Genomic DNA, 26189 nt, shown 5'->3' on the forward strand with positions numbered 1-26189 from the left:
ACTAATTTGCTATCACAACTGAAAGGAAGATAATTCACATGTTATGTGCAGCTTTTCTGAACAAACATGTTGTCTGATAGGAGCCTTCTTTTCACTTTTGATAATTTCTGTACAATACACCAGTAATAAAATCTCATGTACAAGGATTCAGTTCTGACTTCGGTACTAGCTACCATCTCTTCTCTTGCAGTCCCTATAATTCTTATTTCTCTCAAGTACCAAGGTAGAGTCTTAGGATGGGACTACTAAGGAAGATAGTTCAAGTATTAGTTAAATATACATGTAAGTGAGGGCAGTGGGGAATCCCTGGTGAATATATATTTACAAGGGATTAAAAACAAGAGTTAAAGGGCTTAGGAAACCTTTCCAGGGACTTGTCAGCTAGAATAGTGGCTTCTAAGAAGCACCTCGTTTAAGGTATTCATTAGTCCTTGACAAAATAAGGAAGTAGAAACAGCCTAGAATTTGTGTGGATATAAATACAGGTGTCATTTTGCATATACAGGTATGTAAAGATTAGGTAGATTATGTCTCTCCTACTTTTTCAATGTTAACATAGTTTTTATTCTATGAAATAATGGTGGTAGTGGATAGTAGTTGTACTTTAAATATTCTTACATAGCAAAGCATGAAGTAGCAGTCCTTTATTTTGTCCCTAATTTTAAAAAAAATGTCATTAGTCTGTAAAATCTTTTCAAAACTACTGAGTTAGAATATGTATTTCAATAACTCACAAAAGTTTGAAAAAGAACATGCAGAAGCATTCTTATATGGCACTTGCATGTAAGAGGCACAGGCTAAAGATCATTAAGGTCTCACCTCTTAAGTTGATAATTGAGAAACTTCGTCATTTAGCAAAGGAAAAGGAAATTTTTAAGGAATAGTTCTCATTGCAATATTAGTACCATTTGGAAATTCTTTGCATTTATCCTTCTGAATCCTAAAAAATATATTCTTAGATAAACATGCCATCCTGATGTCTTCACAGATGAAATCTTTTTTGATACTTCATATCACCTGTCTTAATGGGTGATTTCTAAGTAACTTCTTCAAAGGAAGGGAATCTCAGAAAAGAAAAAAAAGGAGGCGGGGGGGGGGGAGCCAAGGTTTAGAACAATATAATTATCTTAAGTGGGCACATATTTCTTTCTTTAAAAAAAAAGAAATGATATATTGTCTACTTTACTCATGGGATGAATAATATAATCTGGGAATTTATGCAAATAAAAATTTAATTTTATTAGCCATTGAATTATTTTGTTCTTTAAAATGTCTAAATCATCATGTTCTTGATCTTTATGCTTGAGAATGTGTTTGAAATGTTTTTCCCAAAGAAAATCTCAACAGGTGTGTTACCCGCCTTTTTCTCCACTTGAAAATCATGGTTTTCTTATGAAGGAGCCTGAGTGAAGTTAAAGGAGGTATAATTGAAGTGGTGGAGACATTGGTGTGCGGGTAAATTTTTAACAGCCAGCTGTAGGAGGAGGTTTCCACTGAGTAAATAAATATTCCCACCTTGGCCAATTTTAGGCTACCAACTGCTTAACAACCAGTTCTTGAAAAGTACTGCAGTGGGCTCTCCTGAACCAGTCATGCTGACTCCAGCACACTACTGCGTGGGGCTTGGTGGTGGTGCTCAGGAACAAGGGATAGATCTATTATATATGCCCAGCAGAATGCAATTAGAAAATTCCTCTATGGAAATTAAAGACACAACTACACTTGTGGGAGCCAAGATCCTCAAAAGCAAGAACATAAGAGCCCCCAGTTGTGTGGGTAAATTCCAATTAGTGCCAAGCAACTCCTCTCTCTTCCTAAATTCTTCGCACTCCCTAAAGGAATAATGTGTTTTCTTAGTACCACATCATATAAAATGACATTTCATTAATAATCATTGTTAATAGTTAGAGCTGGAATCCTACTTCATTTCTCTTCCTAATAAGTCACCAGATGAGAGTAATATTTAAAACTTCATAATTTGAGAACTGACTTACAGTACTCAGGATATTGAAATTAAATTCCTTTATATAAAGTTTGTACTCTAGGGAGGAAATATAAAGTCTTATTAATCGTGCAAAAAAAATAAAATCTACATATTTTCAAATGTGAAGCCAAAATATGTAGAGTTTCAGTTGGTCTTGACTCTTGTAAAGGCTGGAAGAGCCAATCTTGTACAGAAGTCCGCAGATTTCCTTCCATCCCCAGCGTCATCTTTCTCCTCCTCAGATATAACCTATTTCCCACTTCCACCATCCAGTGACTTCTTTCTCTCTTTCCCCTGCCTTCCTCCCTTCAGAACCTGTAAGGTCCTACTAACTAGTAACTTTTACTTGTTACTCACAATTCATTTGTACTAAAATGTTCATTCAGACTGGGGATTTTTAATTTCCATATTCAATGTAATTTAAGAATCAGTAAGCATTTAATAAGAGTGGAAGCCTGAACTCTCACCAGCCCTTCTACACCCTAGCCCTAGGGATAAACCGATCTTGACAGTTTAGCATAGAGTCCAGGAGGGAGCTGGACACAAACATGGTAGATATTTATCTTTCCCTCATGAGTTCTCCCCTGGGAAGATCACACAAGGGTCTGGTTTCATTGAAGCTGCTTTAAGAATAGTGTAGGAGGCTTCTTGTTCTGTAAGATCTTGTGATGCAGCTTGGCTAATTCAGATCTATTGGCCAAGATTCCTTTTCTCTGTTCATCCCTTCCTTCCCACTACACATTCACGTGTATCGCTTTGGATTTCAAATTAAACCCTTTTTTCTTTTTTAATTCCCAAAGGAACATGTGATACTGTTCTCTTTACTGCTATCGGAATAAAAAAGTCAGCACATTCTTTTCAACCTTTTTTAAGTATTAATATAAGAGAAAAATTAATTACCATGTATAAATTCTTATAAATGCAATGCTAGGCTGTCTCACATCTCATGCCATGGGGGGAAATGATGAGGATAATACATGCATTTCATGTGTTATATATGTGAAAAAAGCTTTCACATGTGAAAACAAAAGGAATTCACTAAATGTCTTTATAATAAATTATGTACCCTCAGCATTTAGTAAACAAACAAAAGATCTTTTTAAATATTTTTTCCAAACAGATATGTAATCAAAAACCCAAAAGCACTTATCCACTTGGTAATTATTAAGTCATTTCTTTCTTTCTATCTCAGAGAGAAAAATTCCAGATGAAGATTTCATCATCTTAATTGATGGATTAAATGAAGCAGAATTCCACAAACCGGATTATGGGGATACAATTGTATCATTTCTGAGTAAAATGATTGGAAAATTTCCTTCCTGGCTGAAACTAATTGTAACAGTTAGGACCAGTTTACAGGTATGTGTTTGCTTTTGGACCATAAATTATTTCCCTTGAAAAGTGCTTAAACTGAAAAAGTTCTGGGTCCTTGTTACTTTAGTGATGAGTTTTTCCAAACCTCTACCATGTCCTAGAGCCCTAGCAAGAATAATTCCCGAAGAACGTATTTTGAGAGTAAGATATATGATCTAGAGAGCATTCTCTGTATAGGACTCTTTCTTAGCTCAGACTCCTGTTCTCATTGCTCTGGATAAGTTTTGATAAAGTGTCTTCCAAAACAGCATGAAAAGAAAGTCCATTTTTCTAGATTTGTCCTGAGGACAGACAGCAATGCAAATAGAGTTCCTAACACTAATTCACTGCTTGACTTTTGTTTTATATTTTTTTATCATTTAATGCCATGCAAAAGTTCAGTCTACAGTCTAGAGTCAGATTTTATAGTTCCTCCCTCTGCTTCTACTTGAACAACTTTTCTGTAGTATGAAGGTGAACTTTCTTCTGTGTATGCCTTATTCTGAGAAATATTGGCAACATTTAGGCTTTGGATTTAACTTACTACAACTAGGAGATACGATTTTTTTTTTTTAATTTCCTTCCCTGCTCACTCACTGAATACTTAATGGCCTAGAAGAAGGACTAGGAATATGAAACTGAGCCTATAAAGACATATGGGCTAAGGATAAATGATTCCACCTTCTTTACATTCCACTGTCGCTGAGTTGGTATCTCCCATTCCTTACATAGTCACACTTGTTTTGGAACAGTTTCTCAACTGTTTTTCCCCTAACCATCGCTTCTTTTGATGAACATTAAAATCTCACATATTATACAACCATTCCACTACAGCAGGTCCTCGAATAACGTCATTGCTTTGTTCATCGTTGTTTCATTATAACATTAATGAGATACCATAGACACTTAACTCTTGTTTATATCAATTAGCCTATGGTAAAATTGGTTTTGTTATATACATTGTTTCACTTAAAGTTTCAAAACCTATCAATGACATTAAGTGAGGATTTACTGTATTTTGATGTAACCCCCTTGTAACAATCAATTGCTAATGTACGGGAAATAGTCTTAGCTCCCTCCCTTTTTCCTCTCCCAGATACTTACCGTGTTCCCCCGAAAATAAGGCCTAGCGGACAATTAGCTCTAATGCATCTTTTGGAGCAAAAATTAATATAAGACCCAGTATTATATTATATTATACCTGGTATTATATGTTATATTATATTATATAAGACCCGGTCTTATATTATAGTAAAATAAGACCACGTCTTATATTAATTTTTGCTCCAAAAGACGCATTAGAGCTGATTGTCCAGCTAGGTCTTATTTTTGGGGAAATACGGTAGTATCATTCCTATATATTGAGCAGTTAGCTTTACTGCCTTCTTTGACTAAAAGCTATAGTTACACTCCTGGGCACCCCCTTGCAGATGTTTGTAATTAATCTCAAAGTAATTTGAGTTAAAGAATGTGGATGAATCAACATTAATGCATCTTTACAATTAAAAATTATGTAATTTACCATTATTGGTCAGTAGCTTGGTTGTTAAAGGTGAAGAATGAATAAAAGAAACTTCCAAGAACACGATCTCTGGCTAGTTTTACTAAGTGTGTGCTTAGGAGATGTTATCCTCGTTTATGTTCTTACATAACATCACGTGTAATCTCAAAAGACATTTTAAGTACGACTTGGTAGAGCAGATGACTTAGTTTTTCAGCTGCACCAAGGAACAGGGAAAGTACTATATATATTAATCTACAAAGTCCAAATCTCAGTGTCTGCGTAAATAACTGCGATAAAGAACTCCCCAGATACTTCATTCACCTCAACCAAGAAGTTTTAAAAATTATTTTCATCCTTCTCTGACAGTGACAGAATTCATAGACCTTAAAAAATGAACCCTCATCATATCATAGACTGTGTAGATGCCTGACCATGTGCTGTACACCTCCAGCTGAAGTAGAATAATATTGAATGTCACCTCTAAGTATATAGGTGTATATATAGTCACAGGACGTGGAGTACAGCATAGGGGAGATAAGTCAGTAGTATTGTAACAGCTATATAAGGTGTCAGAGGGGCAGTAGCTTGGGGGGTGGGTTATCACTTTATGAGGGGTTTAAGTGTCTAACTATTACGTTGCTTTGTACACCTGAAACGAATAAAAAAAATGAACCGTCATATTGATCATTCATTATTTCCACAGACATTTTATAAGTACTTCAGGTGTGTCAAGCACTTTCTAGGAGATGAGGATACAACAATCATAAAGCTTATATTCTAGTGAGGAACACAAACAATAAATAAATGAAAAATTAAACATACTAAAATTGTAGGTAGTTTTAGTGCTATGAAGACAAGTAAAACAGGGTAAAGGGGTGATTGATAGTTATTTTAGATAGGGCAGTTAGGAAAGACCTCTCCAAAGAGCCTTGTAAAGTGATGAGATCTGTTTTACTTTTTTAAAACATTGTTTTGGCTACTAACTGTGTAGATGATGAAAGGTAGGAGATCAAAAATGGAAGCAGAAGTACAAGTGAAAGGTAACGGTGGCTTAGACTAGAATGGTAATAGTGCAGACCTGTTACGTTGTCATGACTGGACAACATTTTGAAGGAGAATCACAAGTACTTGATGATGGGCTGAATGTGGGTGTGAGCAAGAGAGAAGATTCAAAAGTGAATCTTTTGGTGAGCAACTGGGTAAATGCTGGTTTGAGGAAAGGAGAAAGATCACAGATACCTCCTACAATGTGGTGGTAGGGTCGGTGGTAATACCATTTATCTACATCGGGAGGTCTTACGGAGGGGGGCAAAATTCAGTAGTTCTGATTTGGTCACATTAAGGTTGTCTATAAAACTTCCAAGTGTAAATGTTTAATAAACATAAAATATGAGAGCTCAGGAGAGATGACTAAACTGGAAACATAAAGTTAGGCATCATCTGCATATTGATGATATTTAGAACAATGGGACCAAATAAACTGTTCTAGGGAGGGAGAGTAGCTGGATGAGAGAAAAGACGGGAGACCTGAGCCCAGCGTGGACTGGGAAATGAAAGAGGAGCCAGGAAAAGAGCCTAGGTAGGAGTGGCCGTTGTGCTCAGAGGAACACGAGGGAAACATGCTATGAAGCAGGCTAAAGAAAGTAACTCAAGGAGAAAGGTGTGATCACCTGTGTCATATACTGCTGAGAGGCTGAGGAAGATAGATGAGAACTGCGACTTGGTTATTGGATTTGGGAAGGTGAGGATTATTTATTGATAACCTTGACAGGAACCATTTCAGTGAAGTGATGGGGTTGAAGCCTAATTGCAACAAATGGGAAGGGAGGAATTCGATATAGTAGTACATAGAGAAAACTTTATGTGAAGTTTTACTAAAAATGGGACCAGAGATAGAGGATTATAGCTGGAGGGAGGAATTATGAGGTCATCTGTGTGATCCAGTACAGAAGAAATTGATACAGGAGACAGAGTGGATATTTACATGAGCCAAGTCTGTAAGCAGATAAGATAGAATCCAGAGCATGAGAATCACCACGAAGCCCCGTCACCTTTCCCCAGTGTCACTTCCAAGCAGATCACCAAGATACCAAGCTTTCCACTATTAGAAGTAGTCCTTTGTGCTAAGGCATCTCCAAAAGGCCTACATTAAAATGTAGTCATTTTATTAGGGTTAGAAAGCCACATTTTTATTTTTTACTGAATTGTACTTTGACATTATGCCATGGTTTGCACTGAGAAAAATTAAAACAAAAAAATTCTATCGAACTCCATTTTCTGTTTATTTTAGGAGTGTTATTTAGAATATAAACCATTAAATCACTCCTAAGGTATCCTTTATGAATACCCATAAAAAAAATTATCTTAAGTCTCAATATTAAAAAAAGTTGTGTTTCTCCTGTGCAACTAATTTGTTTGAATCTATGGATACTAAGACTTGATCATGTTTCCTTCTTTTCTCTGGCCACTTGGAAGTTCAGATTAAATTTTTGGACCCCATAGTTATCATAAAAGTTAGGGGAAATTGAAGGTCTTTCTGTCTCTTTCTCTCTCCATCTGTTTTAGGAAATTACCAAGCTGCTGCCTTTCCATAGGATTTTTTTGGATCGACTAGAAGAGAATGAAGCCATAGACCAGGACCTGCAGGCTTACATCCTGCATCGGATACACAGCAGCTCTGAGATCCAGAATAACATTTCACTTAATGGCAAAATGGACAATACTACATTTGGCAAACTCAGTTCTCATCTCAAGACTCTCAGTCAAGGGTCCTATCTATACCTGAAACTCACATTTGACCTCATAGAGAAAGGCTATCTAGTGTTAAAGAGCTCTAGCTACAAAGTAGTTCCTGTTTCTCTCTCCGAGGTTTATTTACTCCAGTGCAATATGAAGTTCCCCACCCAGTCCTCCTTTGACCGGGTGATGCCTCTCCTGAATGTGGCAGTGGCCTCTCTCCACCCCCTGACTGACGAACATATCTTCCAAGCCATCAATGCTGGCAGCATTGAAGGCACACTAGAATGGGAGGACTTTCAGCAGAGAATGGAGAACCTCTCCATGTTTCTAATCAAGCGCAGAGACATGACTCGTATGTTTGTACATCCTTCTTTTCGAGAATGGCTTATCTGGAGAGAAGAAGGAGAGAAAACCAAATTTCTCTGTGATCCCAGGTAAGCCATAGATCTGTAACAAGCAATTGTGAGCCTATTTTGTATTTATCGCATGGAGCATGGGTATTGAGAGCATGAGAAATGTTCTTCATTGAACATTTCACATAAAGGAAACATCATCTCTGTTTCTTCTCAAGACAAGGGTATAATGAGATTAATTTATTTCCTCACAGTGTTATTTCCTGAATGCTCAAAAGCTGCATAGATATTTAGAATGCTCCCATACATTCCTGTATTTTCCTAAATAATTTTCTCTGATCGTACTGGTGATTCCAGGCTATAATTATCCAGTTAACAGACTTCCTCAATGTTCTTCATATATGAAGAAAGAATTAATATACTGTTCATCTCTTTGACTTAGAGCAGAATCATTTTAAAACAGTGATTGCTCTTGTATAAGCCATACCATTGTTAAAGACACCAATGACTAACCCCATTAAAGCCCAGCCACTGCTAAGGTTTTCACTGCAAAAGGGAATCTTAAACCTCAATGCTGGAAAAGACTTGCAGAGATCAGCTGGTCTAGTCACCCTACCTTTCCATAAGGTGTCATCTCCGTTTTCCTATAAAGACCTTAAGATTCTGAATCACTTGCCCAGTGTCATCAGTTAATAGGTGAGAGAAAGGAGGAGGGACTAGAATAGAGATGGTGAACATGTGGCATCTACTACCACTCCCCTGTCCTGCGGCCATGGCAGACGTCACTGGTTTACCCCGCACTCTTTCCTGATGAGCTTGACCCTGACTTAAGAATCTCAGCTCAACAAACCAGTCTAGATATGAAACTGTTCTACCCGTTCTCTTGGGTAGAACCTAGATCTCTAGCCTCCTAGCAGGGTATGCTTTCTATTCCTCCATATTACCTTTGTAAAAGAATTATTCCTTTAATAAAGTTGGTGTTCTCAAAAGCAGGTATGTTCCTGATTTCCTGAAAACAAAGAAGACACCAACAACATAGCTGGCAAATGCAGAGCTCATTCGGGCTCCAAAGGAAGATAGGCCAAATTTGACTGTGCCCCCCCCAACCCCCATGACTCATCAGAGAGACTCATCAGAGACTTCTCTGACTGTGTTGGGGTTTTATTACTCTCCTGGCATATTCTCACCCAGCCTTATTAGAGACAACTGTGCTTGTGGGCATGATGCTCAGCCTACTTCATGCTGATTCATTAGAAAATTAGTTCCAGATTCCAATGAAGATATCACGCCAGGCAATAGATTTCGTGGTATTTTCTCTGAGAGGGAAACTTTTAAAGAAACAATCTGGTGGAAAAAACATGAATTTATGAGTCAGACTGCCTTCATATAAATCCTCCCTCTTCTAAGAACTGTGACCTTTGGAAAGTTACATGTTTCTAAGATAGTTTTCTTATCTACATAAAAGAGATGGTAATTCTTAAAAAGTTGTTGAGAATTAAGTGAGGTCATGTAGTAAGTATAATACCTAGAGTAGTACAGAGTGCAAAGTGTTTAGGAAATACTCTTTTTCCCTTCCTGTCTTTTCAGGAATAGCCCGTACAGGTATACCTTAACTGAATCCTGTAGCTAATTTGATAGACAGCAGCAGCCTCATGCTGTTAGCATTTGGGGGCACGAGATTAAGAAACCAAAACTTGAGTTCGAGTCTCTTCTATGAATTGTATAGTATTCCCAAGAGGATTTTATTATTAATCACACTAGTACTGCTACTCATGCTTAACACATAGACTTTGCAACCATTAAGAAAAAGAGACCCATCTGGAATTGCCTATAAACCCTTTGAAATCAGTTTCCAGTGAAACTTTGCCGGCTGCTCTGCTCGCTCATCCTGGGACATCTCAGCAGATTGAATGCTGAGGTCCAGGGCAGCCAGACGATCACTGAATTAATAGTATCCTTGCAACCGATGAAATCCTCAGAGCTCCCAAAAGAGAAAATGTGTTATTTAGACAGCCATATCATGGCTTTACAGGCTTACCTTCTCAACATTGTTTAACTAGGAGCATTTTGGCAGCAGGCTGATACACTGGGACAAGAAGAGCAAACACTTTTCACTCGAATGCTGTGTACAGGCATGCCTCAGATATTGCAGGTTGGTTTCAGACCGCCACAGTAAAGCGAATTGTAATCTTTTTGTTGATGGAGGGTCTTGCCTTCAATTTGTAGATAAAAAAACTCAACATCTGTGGAACACAATAAAGCAAGGTGCAATAAAACGAGGTATGCCTTCAGTCTGTTGCCTGCCGATTGAATAACACTCAGGGCTGCTGAGGGATCATCATATATCATTTAATGACAGAGAGTAAAATACTAGGACCAAGAGTTATCATAAAAGCTTCCTTACATTTCATTTCAGTTGGTATTCAGTCTTCTGCCCAGCACTGTCTGGCACCAGCTTTGTTACTAAAGTATTGATCTCAGAGCTTGAGGCCCCCTGGGTCAATGGGATGGAAATTCACTAAGAATTTAATGCTACTGGCAAAGCCCAAGCTGGCCTTTCAAAGAAACTGGCTGTAATTGCTTTCCATTTCAGGCGAGTCTGATTAGCACAACTCTAAGCAGAATTTGTCTTTGTGGCCTTCAGCCTCTACTTCTGTACATTGTTTCTCCCTCTGTTCACTTTCTGTCCAGCTTCTCTCTAGAGAATCTAATGTATCTCACTAGACCACCGGAGACCAACTCAGTGCATCTGAGATCATACTAGGTAGGCCAGTGGCTGACCCGGGTATCTCTGTGTAAGGAGATCTTTCAGAAGCAACAGAGTGTCTCTTCTAGTCTGTTTTCTTGGACTTTCAACACTCACTTGTTCACCCTGAACTTGACCTTACTAGGGAACGAGACACAGATGAGGATATTCTACTGAAGCCAAAAGTAGTTGATCTTCATCAGAAATAGGATACCCAGGGAGGTACTTCAGTAATCTGAGGATAGTGCTAGAAAGAGGAAATATGTAGCAGAGCCAGAGGTCAGTGCTACAGTTGAGACAGAGTTTTCTTTATTTTAAATATCAGACTTCCTGTTGTATCAGAATCAGGGCAGAAAATCCATACCCCTGAGAGAATGACCTAATATTGCAGAGACATATAACTGTCACAGAAAGAGATGAGTTATAGATGTCTTTTCTTGGCTTAGTAACAGAGTGGGGTAGTTGTATATGTGTGCGTGTGCACGTGTGCGTGCATGTGTGTGTGCGTGCATGTGTATGTGTGTGTTTATCAAACTGTAAGCAAAGTATCACTCAAAAATTTTTTATCACATCAAAGATTTTGGATTTGCACTCTAGGTAAGAGTATGCCCCTTGAAGCACAAACCTGAGACCTCACCACCTTATTCTGCTTTCTGTTTCCCACTATTCATCACTGTCATACTCTGTCATTAATCTGAAATTAATCTGTCCTATATTTTATTCCCTTGGTCACTGAAATATCAGATTAACTCACTAATCTAATAAACTAATCTCTGTTATGCTAATAAGAGGGAAGTAGAAAACCCATTTGAAGCAACTTGTGCATTTTAAGTAAGGCGTTTGAGAGAAGTCACCAGCCTTTGTTATCCAACCTTTTAATGACTTTGATAGTTGAAATTTGACTCTGATAGAGTAGACATTTGGGGGCCTCCAGCCTAGTGGTGCTGTCCAATTTTTACAGCCTTGTGCTGCTGCTTAATATTTCTCCATAGCTTAGGCCATCCTTGAATGAATTCCCCACTCTTTTTTTCTGTTTCCTTTCCTCAATATCTATTTTCATGGTTTTTAACCTCCCCTTCCCTAGAAACAGCTTGCAGATCTATATATATATATATATATATATATATATATATATACACATACGGGAATATATATGTAAGATTTTGATATAGAGATTAGAATACTCAGCTGCCTTATTTTTAACTGTCTGAATAAAACACATAAAGCTTGTTGTGAACTTTATTTAATGAGCTGATAAAACCTGAGGTTGTGATTTGGAAGCCTAATTGGGGTTGTCCTGATTTCCTCAAACTAAGAGAAGCAAATTTCATGGTGGGTGAAAAAGGTAAAAGGCTACACACATCCTGCTTATACCTATGAGGATAGTTGAACACTTACTTGATTCTTTGTGATCAGAGTTGATTTATTATAATAAATAGTCTATTTAGATTTTTGCTAGTTATTTTGGCCATGTTAGTCAGTGAATTGCACTTTGGACACCTGATGCTCCAAAATCCATGCCATACAGCAGTGTCAGAGAAGAAGCAGTTTAAGGGGAAAAAAAGGACATTCTTCCTATAAAGGAAAACTCACTATGCTGGGAACCTGTACAGCCTGGCTTCTTGTAAAATACATGGGTCAGAAGTGACCACAGAATGGTCAGTTGTAGGGTTGTGGTGGTTTTGTTTGTTTGGTTTCTTTTAATCCAAATGTGATCCTCCAGGCCAGAAGATGTTTAACCTTACTCTTGCTAAAGCACAAACTCAAGGTCACTGCTTCTGATGGCCACTGCAGGCTCCCACAACAAACCTTGAATTGGAGGGTGGGTTCTGCTTTCTAGAAGCTTTAGGAAAGAATTCAACAAAGTGACGGATCCTGGGAAGAAAACGGGCTCCTGGAGCTAAAGCAGCCTTTAGGAGGTTTGGAAGCATTAAAGCAAAGAGAAAGGAGGTGTAACAAACATCTTTTACTAGCACTTGACTATTAGTAGATGATCTTAACCTGCCTGAAAATATTAACTCTCTAATCACTGTTCTGGGTCTGGATCTGCTTCCCTTCTAATTCTTTTCTACTACTCAGGGGAAATCAGTCTTCTGATGTCATGATTTAGGTGTGAGAGAGTTCGTTTATCTGTAATATTATTGTGGATTTGTCTCATTTGCCAATAAGTATTTTCTTTCTTATTATCTGAGTTTCTAACTCCCTATTAGCATCAAGAGTAAATTTTAGACGCAAATCTGAACTATTACTCTAGTGACCGTAGTCATGGTTTTATGACATAATGCAAGGGAAAAATTATATGAAAGCTAATGTATATCTTGGACTATGTCCAGTTTGCCAATGCATGAATGTCCTCCAAATTTACAAATTTGTTTTCCCCCAGCATAAATCATAGGACCCACATCTATTAGTCAAATACGCAAACTGTGTTCCCATCTTTAAAACTGTCATACCTTTGAAGATGGACACCAATAACTTTTTTTTTCTTTTCCAAATCCAAAATTAAGTTTGAAAAACCTGGTAATCAGAATTCTTCTCCAACACATTTAAAACAGAACTACTTATTCCTACTCATGTGAAGTTTGCTAAGTTAATAAATATACAGAGAAATAGTTCTCCTTATGATAAGATGGAGAGAGAGCATCATTTTATGACTTGGCAGGCATGAAAAGAGTCAACTAATAAAAACACAGGACTTCTACTCTCCTATATTGTTTGATTTTGCTGAGAAAGTGTTGCTTATATGTTTAAAAAGTGTGTGTGTGTGTGTGTGTGTGTGTGTGTACGTGTGTACATACATATATACTTGTATATATATCTTTTTTTTAAGGTGAGTGTGCCTGGTGTAGCAAATGCTGGTTAAAATAACTTTACCTAAAAACCTAAAAATGGGGAGAAGTAGAGCAGATGGTTGAGTAGGTAGTAGTCCCCCCTTTATCCCTTTATGATATGTTTAAGACCCTCAGTAGATGCTTGACACTGTGAATAATACCGAACCCTATGTATAGCATGTTTTTTCCTATACATACATACCTGATGAAGTTAACTTATAAAATCGGCACAGTAAGAGATTTACAATAGCTAATAATAAAATAGAACAATTATAGCAATATTCTGTAATGAAAAATATGTGAATGTGCGCACTGGAGATCCTCTCTCTTTTTCTCTCTTTCTCTCAATAACCAATCTGATAACCGAGACTGCTACTAAGTGACTAGCAAACGGGTAGTATATACAGTGTGGAGACACTGGACAAAGGGATGATTCACATGCCGGGTGGGATGGAGCGGGACGGCATGAAATATCATCACTACTCAGAACAGCATGCAGTTTAAAACTTATGAATTGTTTATTTCTAGAATTTTCCATTTAATTTTTTGGAGCAGTTGTCCACAGATAACTAAAATCATTAAAAGCAAAAACCACGGATAAGGGGTAACTACCATACTGAACGTTGCATAGGAAAAAGAGGCATATTTGTCCTATTAATGAGTCTCTGAAGCAACAACACTGGCTGAATGAAAAGATGGGAATCCCACAGACTTTCCTAGCTTGTCAAATGAAGATGAATAGCACAGCAACCAGGAATTATTGCCAGCTTAGTGGGATGTGACAGCACATTTTCTTTTTTGTGAGTAGAGCAACTTACTCAGCTGTCTCTAGAGAGTTTCAAAAGCAAATAGGTCTCCACATTTGGTAAAATTAGCGCTAAGAGTCTTCTATTCTCTCAGTCATAAGAACCCACCGCTGTGAGACATGTATTCACTGTAGCATATTTAGTTGGTTCCACCACCCAAATTTTACTTCTAAGTATCCACTTACTTCCATCTCTACTTACATACCCTAGGCTCGCACATGGACTGCTTCAGCCTCCTAACTGGTCTGCGCTTTCATCCATTCTCACCAGCAGCCAAAGTGATTTTTAAAAACACAAATCAGACCATGTAACTTCCGGAAATCCTTCAAACGGTTTCTTGTTGGGGTTAGAGTAAAATCAAAGCCAAGCTCTGTATTACAAAGATAGCTTCTGCCTACCTCTCTAAATTGAGCTAATTGATTCTTTCTCTTATACACCATTTCCTCATCATAACTGGTCATCTGCCAGTTCCTAGAACTTGCTAAGCTCCTTCCCACCTCTAGGCCTTTGCACGTAACAGTTCCCTCCGTCTCGACCTCACTTTGCCTCACTCGTCACATGGCAAAATCTCTCACTTCTCCTTCAGATTTCCGCTTAAATACCACCTCAGAGAGACTCCACTTGTCACCTTATCTAAGTAAGTTTCTCCTGGTGTTCTTTAGCAGCCTTTCTACTTTCTAACACTTACCACAATCACTTATTAATTCATCACAGGTGAATACCCCTTTCTTCTTTACTTTCCTCTGTAGAATGGGAGTGAGATCAGTGAGGACAGGAACATTTTCTGTCTTGCTCACCTTGGTCTCCTAATGATTCATAGAATGCCTACCACACAATAAGCACTCAGTAAATATTTTTTAAAAAATAATGAATTAGTGAACAAAGGAATGAGACGTGGTATTCGTTTTAAGCTTGCAACCGAAAATATTTGAGAAACTCTTCTCACAATGTGTTGTTCACTGTTACCACATGTCAGGAGCAAGTGAAGATACGCATTTCAGCAAGCATTCAGTGAACATTTATTACGTAATATATTCAAGGCTCTGTGTTAAGCACTGCAGGGCATACAAAAAATAAGTAAGATAGATCCATCTACCAGGACTTACAGCTTAGTGGTTTTAACAGACACATTTATAACTAGCTATAATTCAAGGCAGAGCGCTGTACCAGTGGTATAAACAAAGAGCTACGGGACATGGAAAAGGAAGAGAAAAGTGATAAATCTTCCTATGCCTACTGTTGGTGTTTCAGACTGTGACAGTTCAATGGAGTCATAGCTCTTCTGCCTCATGAAGCCCTGCCAACTGTCTAAAGACTTCATTGTCAGAGGAGAGATGTCCATTTTCCTAGGGCCAGTGATGCATTACAAGAACAGAAGGGCAGTAGGAGACTGTGAGGCAAGGTGGGAGAAAGCAGCAAATCTCTCCAGAGTCTGTTTTAAAAATAAATAATGCTGTTTTATCCATTTCTACCAAGGTAGATCTTGGGCGTACTTCACTCAGAGTCTACTACTAGAGTTTGTTTTTATCAGGCTCCTTCATTTCCACATTGAATATGTGAGACAAGCTGACTACAAATATATTTTGTATTCAGATTCCATGAGAAAACCATGAGAAGAACATGCCAAAGCAGTTACTGACTGATAAGCTAAAAAGGAAGGAAAGAATTTTGCAAAGATGTGTGGGTGTCATTTGTTGAGAATTGATGGCAACAAGCAGACTGTGAGGCAGCAATCACCAAAGTTTAACTGCAGGCAGGATTTTTCAGATGAGAGGTGAAAAGATGAGGATTGTCAATCTATTCTCAATATTTGAGTCAGAGTCACACTCATTTCACAGTTGAGCGGTGGCAACAGAGATGCTTGCAAATTCAAGGCTGAACTGGGCAGTGAATTGGAAAATGGTCTGGAAGTGCTGGTGTTGCTCTTCCTGGAACCCATCTGCTTAGCATTTATTCATTCGTGAAGCATTTATTAAACTTCTACTCTGCACCACTCTGCTCTACACTAGAGAAGCTTAGGTGAATAAGACACCCCCAGCAGTAACGTCTTTACCCTCTAGAGGGAAGTCAGACACATAGCGACCAACAACAGTGCCATAGTACAAAGGACCATGGGAACCTAGACACGGAAAAAGACTTCGCAGAAGAGATGACATTCAAGCTCAGCCTGAAAGGATGAGTTGCTTCTGTTAAGCAGCACTGAAGTGGGAGAGCTCTGTAGGCAGGCAAAAAATAAGTAATGGCAGGAGCGAAAGCAAGTGTGAAGATACGAAGTACTTTTGGGGAATTGTGAGAAGCTGTGATTAGAGAATAAAACACATGGTCAGAAAGAATGATAGGAAGTGTCACTTGAATGCCATGTTTAAGACTTTACAATTTATTCTGTAGATAATAGGGAGTCTCTATAACTTTATGAGGAGAAGGAGACAAGGATCAGATAACTGTGATGATGTGAAAAAATAGCTCTGGCAAGTGGTGTGTGGAAGATGGGTTGAAAAAAAGGAGAGACTGTAGGTAGGGATAGTAGTTACGAGGTTTATAGCAGGAGTCTAGGTGAGAGATGCCAAGACTGTAAAGTGAGAATAGAGAGCAAGGTATATGTGGGAGAGACATTCGGGAGATACTCAAAAGCACTTAGTCTTTTTTTATGTGCGGGAGGTAAGGGTGAAGGCATCAGAAATTACTTCAACACTTATCTTGAGTGATGGCGGATAGTGAAGCCAGTGACCAACAGAGCGCATTCTGAATGGAGGCAGAGTTCTAGCACAGCCAGAGGCAGGAGGAAGGTGAGTCCTGTTTTGGAGAGGTTTATAATGAATTGCCTCCGAGAGAAGATGAACAAATATATTTAGACATGTGACTTTGGAAAATAAGAAAGCTTAGGCATGGAGTTACGGATTGAAGAGTTACCAGCAAATAACTGACAGTAGAAGCCGTGGGACTAAACAAGATCACCCAAGTTAAGAGTGTAAGGAAGTTTAGAGACGTGAAACAGAATAGTTATAGTTAAATTCTAGGGAAAAAAATGATGAACCAAATAATAATTTAAAAGGGTCATATTAGTTAGAAGGTGAAATGAAAGAAAGGTCATGGGAGTCAAAGGAGGTATTTCCGGGCCAGGTCTGAAATGATGAATATAATTTCTGTCTGTATTCCATTGACTCAGTCACATGACCCCACTTGAATGTGAACGCAAGGTCCCTGGCAAAGGAGCCACTTCCCAACAATAGCTCTTGTCTGTGGAAAGGAACACAAACCTTTTGGAGGCAACTATCCATCTGTGCCCCCTAATTCTAACCTCACTAGGTCTTCCTAAATAATTCCCCACGTTTACTTGCGTAATACAAAGTCATTCTATAGCAACACACATTATTTCAGCCCAAATTATAAGATAAGATAGGCTTTCGCTTGTAAGCAAGCAATTCCTTGCCAGCCGGTTGTAGCCAGCCGGTTGTAAGTATGTCACCTTATGACATCCAAGCACCACACAGAGGAATAGCAAAACACCTCAGTGTTTCTTGGAAACACTAAAGTGTTGTATATGGAGTTTGTCCTTGTAAGAGCTAATGCAATCTTGTGACTACACATTAGTGACTGACTAGAACAATGGAGAAAACATCCATGCTTGAAATATTTGAGTCCATTTATTAGCATGTTTCAGTGCTACAAATAGAAACTAAGACTAGCTCTCTCCCTGGGATGCTAAGTGAAAATCTATGAGAAAAGCAAACATGGTGCCATTGTATGTATGTTTTGTGTAAAACTGTCATTCAAGTTCCAAACTGGAAAGGGAGGGTGATTCTTGCCTTAGAAAGGGTTTTGTTTTTCTTTTTCTTTAAGAGACTTCATAGCTGTCAGCTCTTGAGCTATAAGGAAACAGGGTCACCATGTAAGGGCAGCTCCTGACTGCCTTGTAATTCAGAGTTGTCCAATGTGAGTGTCACTTGTCTCCAATAATCCCTAGGGAGGGGCTACTGATGCCTGCAAATGAGGATGGAGACAGGATCTGTTCTGGATACTACCTCCTCTGCCTTTTGTCAGAGCACATATATCCAGGATAGGGGAGAGGAGGCAGTGCTGGGGGAAGGGTCTTCAACTCTGACCCGGGAAGGATTCTCTCCTAAAATATCTAAAATCAAATATACCTTGTATATAAGTCCCAGTATCCTCCTGAAAACCTCTGTTCTACATGAGAAATTTGTATTCCTCCTGTCAGTTTACCTTTTACCTTATTTCTTAGGGACTGGTTAGCTCTGTCCTTATCCCCACTCTGCCTCAAGTTACACTACCAAGTTTTCCCTCATTGACTAACAGTGAGTGGCACCCATACCCAATAATTTTTCTCTGATTCTTGGGTTTCTGTTTTGGCTGTAAAAGTGGCGGAGTTAAGGCGTGGAGGGGTAAGGATTTGGGGTTAAGGGTGGAGTATCACATCTCACTTTGCACACATCAAAGATTCAAGTTCTATTTGAGCACAATCATCTTCCAGTACGTTTAAAGCACTTACGGCTAATGTTCATTCCTTTAGCACAGCACTGTGCTGTTTGCTGTGGATATAAAAGAAATATAAAGCACATTTCACTTAATTCTTACCACAGTTCTGAGAGAGAGGAATTATTATCCCTGCTTCACAGAAAGGTTAAATAGATTATCCAAGGTTGTGAGGCTTACAAGTGACAGAACTAAGATTTGAACATAGGTCTGCAGGGTAACTGTGAATCACAAAGTGATCTCATTGTATAAGCCATGTGGAAATAATTCTTCTGCCCTCACCACTGCCCCCCCCAATTGGGCTTTATAATTACATATGAACCCACATTAAAGTTGATTTTGTTTACTATCGTCTTTATAGAGAGAAAACATAATTTTGTTCAGTCATGCCTAAAATCATGTCACACTGACTAGGGCTCTCTTTCTTAACTACTCTCCCCAAAATGCCAATCAAAAAATGACAAAATTAACAGTTGCTCATGTTAAATATGTTAAGAATTCAGAGTTTATACTGCACAAATGAATATATTGTTCTTCACTGGTTGACTTTTTCACACCAATTTGCTCAGAAATGAAAACCAAGTTGCTAATTTTGTCAGCATGGTAATGGAACTAGGTTTCAGAAGGCCCTGGGTTCTCATTTCATCCCTTTTCCATCCTAGGCGTGTGAGCTGGGAATCTGTCCTTAAATCTGGCTGCATCTCAGTCTTCCACCGTATTAGTAATATTTGCTCCTGGGCCTATAATACACGTGTTTGTGAGAATCTAAGCAAGTGTTAAAGTATTTCAAAAACCACAAGGTTGTGTACAAACATAAGGTATTACTATTTATTTGTTCATTCTGCAAATAAGTACTCCTATTACCTAAGAGTATGTGTGTGAAAAAAGCATGGCTTCTATGCTCCACACAATCTAGCGGATAGACTGACGCGCAGAGGTCTGCAGTAGGTGCTGTAATGGAGATGTGTGCCAGGTACAACAAGAACCTAAGGGAAAGTACCCCTGACTGTCTGGGAGGACCAGGGAAGGAAGGCTTCAGAGGAGATGGGGTGAACTGAGACTTGAAGAATGAGAAATCATTTGCCTGATGAACTAAACGGGGAGGAGAATTCCAGGCAGAGGGAAAGCATGTTTAAAACTCTGAAATATTTTACTCTGCCTGGAATTAGAAGTACAAGGTAAGGGGATCAAGACAGACAAATGGACAAAGGACAAATTAGAGAGAGCCTTTGATACCATGCCAAGGAGTTTAGATTATGTATAGGAGGAAATATATATAAAGCCACTGAGGAATTTTGAGCAGAATTGTGATCAGGCTTCTATAATGTACATTATTGGCATAGGCCAGGGAGCAGGCAGTAGAGAGAATGAGGCCCTTGCCATTATACAGAAGAGAGAGTGAAAAGGGGAGGAGAAAACTGCTAGGTTTTATGCCTGAGTAACTGGCAACGTTTTTTAAAATAAAAATGTCTTAAGGGGATTTGGTTTTAAGGAAAGCTTCAACTTCAAGCGGTGTCATTTGACAGGTCATATGAAGGTGGAGGGATCCAGCAGGCAGTTTGATAGGCAAACAAACCTCAGTGGTAGAGATGTCACTGTGGGAGCCATTCACATTGAAGTAAGAGCTGAAGCCAGGAGACTAGATGACAGCTACCTAAGAGAGAAAAACAAATGGGGGATAAAGCAAAGCAGTTACATCACTGAAGGAAACTGCAGGAAGAGTCCCAGGATGGCCGTCACAGATATCAGGAGAAGAGACAGTTTCAAGGTAACTAGTCAACAAGACCTAATGCTGGAAAGAGAAAATAAAAAGAAACAAGATCAAAGGCTAAAGGAAAACCATAAACTATTGGTGACCTCAGAGAATAGTGAGACTAGGAGTCAAAAGGAGGTGAGTTCAGGAGTGAGAAAATGATAAGAAAAATAGAAATAAACATTTGGACTATAGGTTAGCCAGTGGCAACATATTTTATCATAATAGTAAGGTACAAATGGAAGTGCCAGCATATAATATAAATTGCTATTCCCCTTTGTGTCCTGAACACCACAAGCTTTGAGTCTAATGAACTGAAATCATTCTTTTATTAATAATGTAATTTGCTTGTACACAAAAAGAAATGAGCTACCGTTATCACCCTCATCTTTTCCTTGGCCTGTGTTGTTTGCTGTTACTCCTGAGTGCCTGATCAACAACAACAAAAGCAAGCACTATTTTCTATAGCTCGCTGAAATGTATACTAGAGAAATGCAGAACTCTTACCAGGATTTCTTAGTTAAGGTAGTAAAATGAAAGCACTGGGGCAAAGCCAATTCTGTGTCACACTGAAAATTCATTTCTTTGTCAGACATGAGCTTTTTTTCCTTAGTAGGCATGGATTCTCACTAATGGCCTGAAGCATAGGTAGTGAATCAGAGGCCTGTATTCAGAACTTCTAGTTACTACGCACAGCCATGGATGAGTCACTTAAAGTAATAATTCTTACACCAGGGAGACTACAGTAATAACTGGATAGGATTTTGAGAACTTGAGATAGGGCACTTTGTAAGTGCTTCTCATTATCTTCTAACTTACCTTTACGCTATTAAAATAGCCTACCAACTAAATTGGGCTTTCAAGGGATAAATGAAAGTATAGTAGCAATTTCCAGATTTTCTGAGTCTGAAACGACGCTAGACTCGTACCTTCAGATGATAGTGATGGTTCCACGCAGGCTACACTTGTCTGAGAATCCTCTCAATTAAATAGCTTCCTTTCCATTATGGTTAATCTTATCCAATCAAATAAGGTGGCATAGTATCCACTAGAATTCGGGAATTCTGTGAAGCTCAGGTGTAGAACATGGTAGAATTTCATTTTAAAGTCTTACTGGAATGAAATCTCTTGAGATGATTCCTATAAGATGGACGTCCCTCCGTCTCCTATTCTCCAGGTTCTTTACTGAAGCTTAAAAATTTTTTTAAAGAAGAAATAAAGAATGTGTTTGTTTTTCACGCTTTGGTGTGAGGTATGTTCAAATGTTAAACCTGACAGAGTATCCAGTGTTAAGTCTGAGAGAAAATTGTCCAGTAGACATTTGGGCTTCCTTTCAGGGAATTGGCACCAACAAAATTCACTCGCTACTTTTTCCTTCTGTTGGATTAATTTATTAGGTTTGAAACTGAGATAATGGTTTCATTTCCCTCTTCTAAGACGCTCCAAATGAAAGGAATAGAAGAGTGGTGTGACCAGAGGATAGAGAACTCTGCCAACCACTAACCTGGTTGGGAGTCGAGGGACAGTTCCCACAGGCTAGAGCCAATGTGGTGAGAGCCACATTGGGGACTCGGTGTCCTTTCTTAATTCCCAGTTTTCTCTCGCTTCCAAATAACTTTATTGAGAATTTTTATATGCAATACACTGTGTTAGGCACTCTGGAGAATATAAATAACTCAGAATTTCTGTCATAAATGTAAACAGAAATAAATACAGCCCTTGATATACACATATAACTTGCATACACACACACGCACACGCGCGTGCACACACATAAAGACAGTGCAAAAAAATGTATACACATTTTAAGAAAGGAAAACTGTATTAAAATGGTAATGCTCAATATATACCGAAAACAAAAGATGAATACAAGTCACGTTTGACTTCTGCAATTACAAGATGTGCTCAAAGTGGTTACCATCAGTGTCCAGACACTTCTGATTATGGTGAACTGCTGCTTGAACAACGCTGACCAAAGTGTCCACTTGTATACATTTTTGGGCACCCTGGTAAATATGCATATGTCACACTTAAAATAGTGTATTATTAGTATGCTTTGAGCTGGAAGAAACAATTCCAACTCAAATGGATTGAGTACTAAAAAAAATGTATTACGTCATATAACAAGCGGTCTAAAATTAGGACAGCTTCTAATGCTGTACAGTCACTGCTCAGACTCTATTTTTCTACAATTCTCTTAGCTTAGTCCTTCTGTTGGCTTTGTCTTAGGCCAACTGACCACATGGTTACAAGAAGGCCCCAGTAGTTCTGGGCATCATGGGCCGAGGCAGAGGTTTTCTCTTTCATAACAAATTGGGGATCTGTTAGCAAGGAGATAGCAGGGAATGGATGCCATCAGGAAACCTACAGTCTAGTAGAGGAGAGCGCATGTGGCAGTGTGGTAGGTAGTGTGCTAGAGGCCCCTACATCTATAGTGGTCATACCAAAGAGAAAGTGCTCCCTTTTCTCCACTAGAGCAAAAGGGTAGCGACTGATCAGAGAAGACTTCACTTGGGGAAGAGGTGGGTAATCCAGCTGAGACATGTTGAATTTAAGGTATTATGGAACCTCCAGGTGGAGAAATCCAATAGATGTATATTGATTTAAGGCTGAGAAGTCTAACTAGAGAAAAAGACATAGGAAATAGGTGGTGAGGAAAGCCCTGAGGATGATGAGTTAATCCAGAGAACAGCCTAAGACCAAAAGTGAGACCCTAAGGAACACTGACATTTAAAGCACGGGTGAAATGAGTTAACAGGGACAGAAAATAAAAATGAAAATCTTTTAATACCATCTGTGTGTGGGATGGGCATAAGCCAACTGCGTAGAAATGACATTCTGTGGTATTCACACATGTGATTTGGGTAAAGGACTGGTAAAAGCTAAGAACCTTTTAATACCCATTACTTGCCCAGTAGCAGGTGTCCTTCCCTAAGAGACTGGTTGAATGAGAAAGTTACAGCTAGACCTGAACAGTGCCCCACCCAAAGCAGAACTGGGGCATTAAAATTTCTAAAATGAATCTCTTTTTCTTTGCAGGAGTGGTCACACATTACTTGCCTTCTGGTTTTCCCGCCAAGAGGGAAAACTAAACCGACAGCAGACTATTGAACTGGGACATCACATCCTCAAAGCGCACATTTTTAAGGTAATTAGAGAAGTTGGAGGCTTTTTTCTTTCTATCTCCAGCAGGGTTTCCTTAGAACTGTGTTTATGAAGCTACTGTTATTCCAATGTAGTCCTTGCTTTCTGAAATTGTTTTGTTGAAAAGTTGGTCCATCACCTAAAATATATGGCCTGTTTTTCTGTAGGCCTTCGGAAAGAAAACCACATTTGTCATCTCCCAGTTTAGCAGATTGCTAGGCTTTCCAGGAAACGTACGTGTGTAATCATTTAGATGAGAAGCATATACATATATACATGTATATTCCATATATGACCTACAATCTCTTGAAGACAATTACATTGTAGCAGTTAGTTGCAGGTTTTCACAATGTCTAAAAACATCACTGAGAACAGTTACTCTTTCGGCTTCTTGTAATTCTGTGTTTCCCCAAAAATAACACCAAGCCAGACCATAAGCTCTAATGCGTCTTTTGGAGCAAAAATTAATATAAAATCCAGTCTTATATAAGACCCGGTCTTATATTAAAAATCAGACCAGGTCTTATATTAATTTTTGCTCCAAAAGACACATTAGAGCTGATGGTCCGGCTAGGTCTTATTTTGGGGGAAACACAGTTGTTTTAGTGAAGATTTTAATATTTGTGGTGCTATGATTTTCAAACCATCTGGAACCAACAATAACCTTCTTTGAGCTACTTCCCCCATTCTCTCTTCAAATTATAATCCCAGTTTTTCTCCCAGTAGTTTCAAAACTTTTAAGAACTATAGCATCAGCTCCCCTCTCTCAACATTCACAAGGCTGGACTGGAGGACCAAGAGAAAGGCACACATTCACTGTTTAGGCACGTATGCATGCGTTTGTTTCTTCAGCACTTACTGAGGCATTGTCCTAGGGATTATTAGGGATACAAAAACAAAAAAGATACAGCCCCTAATCTCAAGGAATTTATCATGTTGATAGCATGTGGGGTAAAGCACAAAGATTGAGGAAGAAGTATGTTCTTCTGATTTTTCTAGCATACAGTTTGCCAGCAGTCTGCTCCTTTCAATCCCTACAATCTTTTTTAGACAGCTTTTCCTGCCTCAGGATTGAGAAATTCAGGTATTTTAAACAGTTCTCTGGGTTGGACTTCCCCCACGAGGTACTGTTAAAGATAAAACAGTTCTCTTCAGAGAGAAAGATGGCATTAAGGTCAACTCCAAGCGCCTAGCAAATTCTTCCCAGTATATAAGCACACAGCCAGAGCAGCCTGTTCATCAGATGGACACCAGTGAAAGGCAGTGACAGGTCCTTTATTTGACTTGTAATTATCTTATCTAACAAATCACTGTACCAAAACATGACCTTACCCAGTGACCTTACTCAGTGGGAGCAGAGTGGGACTAAAATAACAGGCAAGGTGTCTGATTCCAATTTCAAGTGGACCAAAAAGCATCTGCTACTTATGTACCTTCTGAGATCATTACCCTTCTGTTAGATAGGAAAGGAACTTAACTTTTGAGCATCACCACTTTAAACACTTAAGCTTAGCATCCCCGTCTGCCTAGGATCAGATGCAAAGTCTATGCCTGTCTTTTCTGCACCATAAAATAAACACCACATTAACAGACAAATGATGCGAAGTTTTGTTTGACCCAGTGTGACTTTATTCCATACGTGGAGACCTACATTTAAACCGTACACTCCTGTCATTGACACAGTTTTATCTTATGTTGCTACAGACAACATGGTTGCCTGAGATAAGAGTGGCTCCTTGTGTGATTCAGAACATAAATACTCAGGGGTACAGCATATGGCGATGACGTGACTGTGAGCTGAAGAATGTAGACTTGGACTGTGGTTTCCCTGATGCAGCACTTTCAGGGTCATTTAAATGCCGAGAGCTCCCTGTTGATAGTTGTTGTCTTGACTTGTTTCCAGTCAAATTGTTGTCCTTTCAATCTTAGTTGTGGAGGGCACAGCTCAGCGCCAGGTCCAGTTGCCGTTGCTAGTTCCAGGGGGCGCAGCCCACCATCCCTTGCGGGAGTCGAACCGGCAACCTTGTGCTTGAGAGCCCACCGGCCCATGTGGGAATCGAACCAGCAGCCTTTGGAGTTAGGAACACAGAGCTCCAACTGCTTTAGCCACCGGGCCAGTGCAAAGATTTTCCCCTTTTAAATTTCAGAAAATAAAATTAGCCATTTTAAGTGAATATCTCAGTGGCATTTCATGCATTTACAGTATTACTGTTCAAGTTTTTGTGTAACATGTCTCAGTTCTCTTGGATATGTATCTAGGAGTGGAATTGATAGACATATAGTAACTATGTTGAACATTTTGAGGAATTGCCAGTCTGTTTTTCAAAGTGGCTTTACCATTTCACAATTTCACCAGCAATGTATGAGGGTTCCAGTTTTTTTCAAACCCTTGCCAATACTTGTCAGACATTGTCTTATTTTAGCCATTTTAGTGGGTATGAAGTAGTTTCTCATTGTGGTTTTAATTTGTATTTCCTTAGTGACC

The 26189-nt window shown here is 38.9% G+C and overlaps 1 protein-coding gene across 11 annotated transcripts in view; it reads left to right on the top strand.

The window, feature by feature from the left end:
• TANC2 (tetratricopeptide repeat, ankyrin repeat and coiled-coil containing 2) overlaps window positions 1–26189 on the top strand; it is a 283842-nt gene that overhangs the window by 216964 nt on the left and 40689 nt on the right. For all 11 annotated transcript variants that reach the window (XR_004421261.1, XM_033089675.1, XM_033089678.1 and 8 more), the window contains 3 exons: window positions 3177–3343; window positions 7407–8014; window positions 23600–23708. Coding sequence is in view for 10 of the 11 variants with exons in the window: in XM_033089675.1 (XP_032945566.1) it covers window positions 3177–3343; window positions 7407–8014; window positions 23600–23708 (884 nt within the window). In the remaining variant the exon portion in view is untranslated. The remainder of the gene's footprint in view (window positions 1–3176; window positions 3344–7406; window positions 8015–23599; window positions 23709–26189) is intronic.

Source organism: Rhinolophus ferrumequinum, chromosome 21 (assembly GCF_004115265.2).
Source record: "Rhinolophus ferrumequinum isolate MPI-CBG mRhiFer1 chromosome 21, mRhiFer1_v1.p, whole genome shotgun sequence".
Taxonomy (NCBI): domain Eukaryota; kingdom Metazoa; phylum Chordata; class Mammalia; order Chiroptera; family Rhinolophidae; genus Rhinolophus; species Rhinolophus ferrumequinum.